The 8,926-nt window shown below is 43.8% G+C and overlaps 1 protein-coding gene across 1 annotated transcript; it reads left to right on the forward strand.

Annotated features, from left to right (window-relative positions):
* The first annotated feature begins 5,446 nt into the window (after window positions 1–5,446).
* On the forward strand, window positions 5,447–8,253 carry LOC120463006 (E3 SUMO-protein ligase ZBED1-like). Its single transcript, XM_089127083.1, has 3 exons — window positions 5,447–6,930; window positions 7,035–7,182; window positions 7,327–8,253. Exons 1-3 carry the CDS (start codon window positions 5,624–5,626, stop codon window positions 7,738–7,740), a joined length of 1,869 nt encoding a protein of 622 aa, XP_088983209.1. The 5' UTR covers window positions 5,447–5,623; the 3' UTR covers window positions 7,741–8,253.
* Window positions 8,254–8,926: the final 673 nt, after the last annotated feature.

Genomic DNA, 8,926 nt, shown 5'->3' on the forward strand with positions numbered 1-8,926 from the left:
TGCTCTACTAAGCCGTCCTCCGACTCTAATGAGATCACCATCCAGGATCGGGTTGAGCTTGTAGAGGCGGCTCGTCCTCCTTACACTCTCTCCTTTCTTCAAATTGGCCAGTTCCTCCGGAAACATTGTTTTTTGGCAAAAACGGATAATACTTGACTCCGCTGCGTCTATGTCCTCCATGGACAGAAGACCCTTTGGCACTTGAGCCTTAAATCCTTTCATACGGACCTGTAGCTCCTTTTCCAACTGCTCAGCACTTTGGTCCGATTCAGAAAGGGTTCTTCTCAGCAGCTTTCGATGTTGCACCAGAGACAGAAGTAAGGTCTTAAACTTGAGAAGCCAACCAACAGCCCTTTTGAGACGGAACCAGGAGGAAAAGTATTCAATGAGCTTCTCCACTGGACTGACCTGCTCAACCTGAGCCACATTCACCATCACAGCTTTGACCTCTGGGTCTCCAATCAGAGTGTGTTCCAAAGTCTCAGGATTTTGGGGCCACTTGCTCTCAGGATCATGAAGAAAGTCAGGACCACGGAACCATGCATCAGTCTTCAGCAACGACTGAACCTTAACACCTCTGGAGGCTAGATCTGCAGGGTTGGTTAACGTACTCACATACCTCCATTGAGATGCATTAGAGATTTTCAATATTTCAGACACTCTGTTTGACACGAAGACTTTAAATCTGGACGTCTCGTTGTTTATATATTTCAAAACGGAAGTGCTGTCCGTCCAAAAGACAGACTCTTGAAGGTCCATTTGCAGCTCCTTCCTCCACAACTTGTCCATTCTGCTAGCCATCACAGCGGCAGTCAGCTCCATCCGAGGAATGGTGACGAGTTTGAGAGGAGCTACTCGTGCCTTTCCCATTATAAATACGCTGTGGGTTCGACCTCTATCATCATGGAGCAACAGGTAAGTAGCAGTCCCAAACCCTTCCTCACTTGCGTCTGCAAAGTGATGAAGTTGAGCAGAGACAAGATGACCAAAGTCCACAGGTTTTAAACATCTACTAACTTCCCAATTTTTTAGCTCATGAAGCTCTTCCAGCCAAGCCATCCATTCTTTAGTCACTGACGAGGGCAAAGGTTCGTCCCATCCCAAACTTCTCCTACAGAGGTCTTGGAGGATTTTCTTGGCGGACAAAACAACTGGTGCCAAGAAACCAAGAGGGTCATAGATCGAACTCGTCACAGACAAGATTCCTCTTCGTGTGAGTGGATGAGTTTTGGGTGTAATTTTAAACTTGAATGAGTCAGATTGGACACACCACTGTACCCCCAAGACATACTCTACGGGCAGAGCGTCACTGCTCAAATCCAAATCTTTTACCTCCTTGGTGCGCTCATCCTGCGGAATAGTGGCGAGAACTGTGCGTCGGTTGCTAACCCATTTTGTGAGCTTAAACCCACCTTCCGCACACAAAGCACTAAGCTCTTTACGTAGGAGAACTGCTTCCTTTTCAGAGCCAGTGGACACCAAACAATCGTCAACATAGAAATGATGCAAGATCGCGTTAACTGCATTAGAACGAAAGCACCTTTGATTATCTTCAGCACACTTCCTCAAGGCGAAACAAGCACAACTAGGAGAAGAAGTAGCGCCAAAAAGGTGTACCGTCATTCTATACTCCACCAGCTCTTGACTGCAGTCTCCATCAGGCCACCACAGGAACCTTAACAGATCAGAGTCTTCAGCCGGCACTCGGACCTGATGATACATGGCCTCAATATCTCCCATGAGTACTACAGGTTCTTTATGGAATCGTGTAAGCACTCCCACTAACAAGTTGGTAAAATCTGGTCCCTGAAGAAGCTGCGAGTTCAACGATGTCCCCTGAAACGTTACTCCACAATCAAAGACTACACGCAGTTTTCTCTTCTTAGAATGATACACCCCATGATGAGGTATATACCATACCCTTCCATCACAACGGGTCGACTGCTCGGTTGGAACTCTCTCTGCATAACCATTAACCAACATCTTAGACATGAATGCAATGTAATCGGAGCGAAAAGATGGATCCTTATTCAGACGTCTTTTAAGACTCAGTGCACGTTGTTCTGCCACTGTCTTATTGTTTGGCATTTTGCGGTGACTTTGCTTCATCGGCAAACCGATACTATAATGACCATCAATGAGCTTAGCAGACTCTGAGACCAGCTCGATGAAGCGCTTATCCTCGACTGACAGACCAGGTTGTTCATCCTGCAAAGTTTCAGGGAAATCCACCCTCAGCTGCTTCTCCCAAAGCTCATCAAGCCTCGCCACTGAGATCCGATTAACTGTAATGTCAGGCTGCAATCCTTGTTCATTGATATGACAATCTCCATGGAGCGGGCCATTCACCGTCCAACCCAGGATGGTCTTAATTGCATAAGGGCCCCCGTTCTCTGCACGAACCACCTCCCACGGCTCCAGAGCTTGAGGAACGTTAGAGCCAATAAGAAGATCCACATCAGAATTGATCTCTGGTATTTTTATGTGCCTTAGGTGCGGCCATCTTTGAAGGTCCTTTGAGCTTGGAATGTTACCTTGATGAACCGGCATGTTCTGCTGGGTAAAAATCTCAGACAGGCCACAGAAGTTGTTTGAGTCCAGCCCGGCGACTTCCAAGTCTAACAACCTGTAACTGTCAACCACTTTCTCTTGTCCCATAGTCCTAAGGAGAATTCCCAACTTCTTCCCTGTAAGATTGAGCCGAGTCATGAGTCGCTCCGTACAAAACGAGGCGGTACTCCCGGGGTCCAAAAATGCATATGTGACCACCGTCTCTTGTCCCCTCTTAGATTTCACTTGAACAGGCAAGATAGAGAGCGTACAGTCCTTCTTGCCGGCCCCAGTCAAGCCACTAGACTGAGCAGACACCACGGCACCATCTCTGGCCATATCCAAAACGCCATTGGCCTGAGTCGGACTCGTTGGTTTTGCTGTGGGGTGGACATGTAACAACGTGGGATGCATATTATTGCATACTTTACATGTCATACGTTTTCGGCAGTCTTTACTCATGTGTCCGACGCACAGACATCCAAAACACATACGATTCTCCTTCAAAAAGGAAATTTTCTCATCTTGTGTTCTTCTATCCAAACTGAAACAAGCATCTAACGAATGCCCAGCTCCACAAAACAAGCAAAGTTTCGCTAGCGAGTTCTTCTCCCGTTTAAACCCGGGCTCCACCTTATTCTCAGCCGGTGCTACAGTAGTAGCGAAACTACTGCCTCCAACCTTTGAACTAGGTTGAGACCGGACCATTCCTGCTCCATTTCGTCCACCTGCAGATGTCTCTTGTATATTTCCAAAGAGAGGATCGCTTGCAATCTTGACTTGCCTCTCAACGAACTCTACAATATCTGAGAACGTAGCTCTACGATGAAACTTCTCCTGAATATCGAGGGCCACACTTCTCCAATGATCCCTCAGCTTATAAGGCAGTTTTTTTTACAATGATTTGCATATTCGTAGGTACATTCAGATCACTTGCGGAAACTCCCATAGAATTGCAGCATTCTCGTAACAATAAACTATAGGCCCGTAAAGCCTTGACATCTTCAGCCTTAAGCATCGGCCAGGAAAGCACCTTGTCCATATAGGCAGAAGCCACTTTAAATGGATCACCAAAATGCTCCTGAAGTAGTGATTTTGCCTTACTATAACCATGGGATGCAGGCAGATGTTGACAACTTCGGATCAAATCCCTAGGCTGACCTCTCGTATACTGCTCGAGGTAATACAAACAATCTGTCTGACTCTGTGTTCTTGCCTCAATGTTATGTTCGAATCCTCTCATGAAAGTTTGATACTGCAGTGGATCTCCGTCAAAAACTTGTAGATCTTGCTTAGGTAAGAGGAAAAGTGACTGTTGTCCAACCAATAAAGTGATTTGATTTTGCCTTTCTAAAACTGTGAGAAAACGCTGATCGGAGTCACTTACGGTTGCAGGTGCGGTTCCATGCTGAAAGTGAGTAATGGGTGGATTAGAAACACCCTCTGGCAAAGTGTGCTGATCAACTCTAGTCACAGCAGCAGGCAGAGTAGGTAAAGTTAACTGACCAGTCAAGGTCACAGCAGCAGAAAGCTGGCTTTTGTTACATGTCTTGGGCCTCACAGAAGCATAAGTTGGACGCAAAACTTCATCTACTGACTCTGAAGCCAGTGGTTGAGTGTTAAACTCAGGCACAAAAGTTGCAGCTTCATGGCTCAACTGTGCGTTTTTCCCTCTTTCCAAATACGAATTCATCCCATCTAATTCCACAGAAACGTGAGACGCACAAGATCCTTCTGAAACCCTGAACACACTCACTTTAGCCATAGACGCTGCCAGCTCCATATCCATCTCCAGCACCTCCTTCTTTCTCCTCAACACTTCCTGCTGTTCCTCCAAAGCATGCTTCCTGCTCAGCAGCCTTTGACGAGCCATAAGGGCGGCAGTCTCAGCCTCAGCTCTTATTCTGGCTGATGATGTAGTAGACATGGGTTTACTCACTACTGTACTGGATTTCTTTGATCTCAACGACACATTAGACACACTATCACTTGGCCTAATGTCGTCATCTACATTTTCCACAGTCTTACCTATGCATGCCTCACCACCGAAAACAGCAGGTTCTAAACATGGTGCAACAACCCCCTCTGCTGGTGCCTCTAGCAGCCATTTATTTGTCTCCTCCACAAAAGCAGTTTTATGGTCCTCAACACTGCAAAACCAAGCATTTTGTTTTTCTTGTTCCTCAGGTGGGAGCATAGAAACCACCACACCATGAATGTGACTTGCTTCTGTGAACAAACTCGACAAACTTTCAAGACAAGACCGTATTTTTTCAGCATTTCCAACACTGTGCATTAATTTTTTAATTTCTCTTATTCCATCTTTAATTTTTTTTACCTTTGCTTTGCGCTCTTCTTGGAGATGCTCCAATTTATATTCAAAAGCTTTAGGTGTAAGTTTTACTTGCCTTTTCTCAGTAGACCCGGTACCAGTCGACTTCATTTTCGTTTACAAGATAATCTAATGGTCACAAAAAATCTCTACTAACAAAATGCTTAAAACAACACCCTTTTGTCACGTTTCCATATGAACAAGGTGCAATGCTGTCTTTGATTCCCTCTAACTTATTTACAGAAGCTAAACTAACTCAACCCTAGTCTTCTGTGCATACTAGCGGTGGGTATTTATGTACCTAAATACCGATAGCCTTGAACCAGACAGACCGTCTTAGAACCAGAACTACGGCGGTACTCCCAAGCACAATGCTTCACCCGCTTGACACACGAACAAAACACTACAAAAGGTCCCAAAACAAACAAACAGTACAATCACCTTATGTGAAAGTACCGCTAAGCCTAACAGGGAATACAAATGTTTCTTATGTATCTTAACAGACAATCCCCAATGTTCAATATTTATGCCTTGTGATAAAGACGATTGCGATGACAAATAAGTAGGGCTGGGTAAAAATATCGATTCATCAATGCATTGCAATTCTTTGGTTCTCAATTCAATATCGATTCATCAAATCCTATGAATCGATTCAGCCAACCAGGCCAGTGGCGGCGCTGTGGGCTACACTCTAGTGAGCGCGTTCAGCGTTGTACAAGTCGCGCTTAGCAAAACAGCGAGATGGCGGGCAGCAGCACCACTCCGTTTAAGCCTGCACCACCAACATTAAAAGCCGACGTTTGGGCTCATTTTGGATTCAACTGTAAGCCGGGAACAAATGAAGAGGTGGATAAAACCAAAGTGGTCTGTAAGCATTGCCACACCGTTCTTAAATATTGTAACAACACAACTAACTTGCGCAACCACCTAGCTCGACACCATGCAGATCTAATGCAACAAAAACTATCAAGCGTGGCTAAGCCAGATGATGCTAAACAGACACAACTAGACAAAGCCTTTCACTGCAAATATCCTTCAGGCTCCGTTCGTGCACAGAAGATAACAAGATCCGTGGCCGTCTACATCTGTAAAGACTTGCGCCCATATAGTGTTGTTGATAACGTAGGCTTTAAATACATGGTCAACACACTTGAGCCACGGTACGTTATACCTACGCGCAAACACATCACAGAAGTGGCCATACCAAATCTTTACATGGAGGTTAAGACGGAGGTTTTGGAGTCCTTAATGTCGGCGGAAAAAGTGGCGATTACCTGCGATGGCTGGACCTCCAGAGCGACTGACCCGTACGTAACAATCACGTCTCATTTTATTTCAACTGATTGGGTCCTTGTGTCGAATATCCTGCAGACCAGAGCGCTCTTTGAAAGCCACTCAGGGAACAATATTGCTAAATTGCTCACCGAGTCAATGAATGAATGGGGCTTGAATGACAAAGTGTCAGCAATTGTAACTGATAACGCAGCTAACATGCTACGAGCGGTTGGACTGACAGGGATATTGCACATTGGCTGTTTTGCACATGTCCTAAACTTGGCATCACAGGCCGCTCTCAAGTTGCCTGCAGTATCAAGGCTTCTAGGAAGAGTGAGGCGGATCTCTGCATTTTTCCACCGGAGCACCATAGCTAGCCACGAACTAAAAAAAAAACAGAAACTGCTGGACCTGCCACAGCACAAGTTACTGACCGATGTTCCAACGCGTTGGAATAGTGCATTTGACATGGTGGAAAGGTTTTTAGAACAGCAAGCTGCTATCTCTGCTGCACTACTTGCCCCTGAGATAAGAAAACAAGAGAAAGATCTGAGCTCCCTTACAGAGGCAGACATAACAGCAGCAGAGGCTGTTGCACTGGCTCTGAAGCCACTGAAGAAAGCAACTTTAGTCATTTCTCAAGAAGGAACCCCAACTCTCTCGGTCATCGCACCTCTGAGAGCAAAACTTATGGAAGAGATGCATCCAGCCCAGAGTGATCCTGTGATGGTGAAGGAGATGAAATCTGCTGTGCATCAGGATCTCCAGAAAAGGTATTTATTATCAGTGTGACACTTTATTCTAAGACAGTTGTTTTGTATTATGCTAATTTCATAATGATAATTTTTTGTAATAGAAATCTATTGTTTATTTTAAGGTACACAGGCTTAAAGGAACAACTTTACTTAGCTTCTTCCCTGGACCCACGTTTTAAGTCCCTGCCTTTTTTGACTGATGATGAGCGTGAGGAAGTCTTCACCCAACTCACTGATAACACTAAGACACTGGCAACGGAAAAAAGCTCAGTAAGTGCTGTATAGTGTGAATAAAAACATTATGTATTTTTATTATTAGTAATGATACACAGCAATTATGAATTTAAAACTAACTATATTATTTCAAAAAGGGTGATAACTATTTACAACACAATTCCTTTTCTTTCTCAACAGAGTGGACCAATAAATGCAGAGGCCAATGAAGCAGAACCAGCTGAGGACTCTGGACCCCCATCCAAGAAGAAAAGAGACTCTTGTGCATTGGCAGATCTCCTTGGGGAGACATATACTCCAGAAGCGGACTCCATAAAAACAACAGATGATGCAGTAGATGAGGTGATGAAGTACAAAGAGGTAAAACCAGTTCCACTCAGCACTAATCCACTTAGCTGGTGGAAGGAGCATGAGGTGGAATTCCCTCTTTTGTCATGCCAAGCTAAGCAATACCTTTGTATTCCTGGTAGTAGTGTACCAGCTGAGAGAGTCTTCTCAACTGCTGGTGACATTGTCACTGCCCAGAGAAGTGCACTGACGCCTGAGCATGTAGACCAGCTGCTGTTTTTGAACAAAAACCTGCATGTGCACTAGTTAGATAACAAATGCTTCAGAGTTAAGTTAACTGGAGTTAACTCAGTTAACATGTTGTTATATATATATTGTTCTAAAATGTTATGAGTTATATGATGGAAATGTCTGTAGTGTGTCCTTCATTTAGACACAGTAAATAAGCCAAAGGTTCTCTGATCAGATGTTAAGTGTTATTTATTGTTTACAAAATTATAATATTGCACTTTTTTGAGTATGCACATTTGTGCTTCTGTTTACATTTCTTGAACTTGAATGTATAGGAAGAAATATCCTTTCTACTAAGTTACATGCACTTTAGAGGTGTTGTTAAAGCACTGTACAGTGCTTGTTACAGTTTTGTTTGTATCCAACATTTACAATATTTTACAGTTTATTCTGCTGAATAAATAAACCATGACAGGAAACAAACATGCTGGGGTCAATTTGTTCTTTAACATTGGTAATACTGCACACATTATTTAAAAATATACTCAGGCACTTGTGTATTTACTTATTATTGAATCGATATCGAAGCTAATAAATCAATATTGAATTGAATCGAAATCGAATCGAATCGAAGTCCCAGGAATTGAAATCGAATCGAATTGTGAAATTCCTAACAATACCCAGCCCTACAAATAAGCATAACAGCCAATTTATGAATGAATGGGCTTACGCGAATCTCAACGCGCTGGCTCGTCAACATTCCAACACTGAAAGCGATCGCAAACATCCAACGTTATCCCTACAATACGTTTGAATCAACACAACAACAACTTTCTGTTGACATTATATTGTGGCGTATATTACTCAAGTGAAACCAAACAAACAGACAAACAATTAAAACGCCACAGCAGGCTGAAACATGAGGATTCACACTGAAGACGCGTTACGCTGAACCTTTGTATGTATTGATCAATCTCTTTATTACACTATTTCACAAAAATAAACAACCAATCACTTACTTGAGCGATGCATGGTGTAAGCAGTGCAAAGGTACCTCAGAGACATCTATAAAGGATGTTAGTAATGATCACATTGATGGGAAAACAGTGGTAAGGCCAGTGGTGACGGTCAACAGAAAGTTTCTCCCCATAATCACCCTGCAGCCATGATCCAAACCCAAGCTTGCGCACAGGTGAGCACACTCACACATTAATACAGACATCGCACCCCCAGTAACGCCCAGGGAATTTCCCTTGCGGTA

The sequence above is a fragment of the Pimephales promelas genome, chromosome 24 (genome assembly GCF_988280905.1).
Source record: "Pimephales promelas chromosome 24, fPimPro1.hap1.1, whole genome shotgun sequence".
NCBI lineage: Eukaryota > Metazoa > Chordata > Actinopteri > Cypriniformes > Leuciscidae > Pimephales > Pimephales promelas.

What these genes read in the sequence shown, in the direction of transcription:
- LOC120463006 (XM_089127083.1), top strand. Translation starts at nt 5,624, where the DNA reads ATGGCGGGCAGCAGCACCACTCCGTTTAAGCCTGCACCACCAACATTA. An exon ending in CATCAGGATCTCCAGAAAAG is followed by an intron (nt 6,931 to 7,034) that starts GTATTTATTATC and finishes GTTTATTTTAAG; the next exon opens with GTACACAGGCTTAAAGGAAC. An exon ending in TGGCAACGGAAAAAAGCTCA is followed by an intron (nt 7,183 to 7,326) that starts GTAAGTGCTGTA and finishes CTTTCTCAACAG; the next exon opens with AGTGGACCAATAAATGCAGA.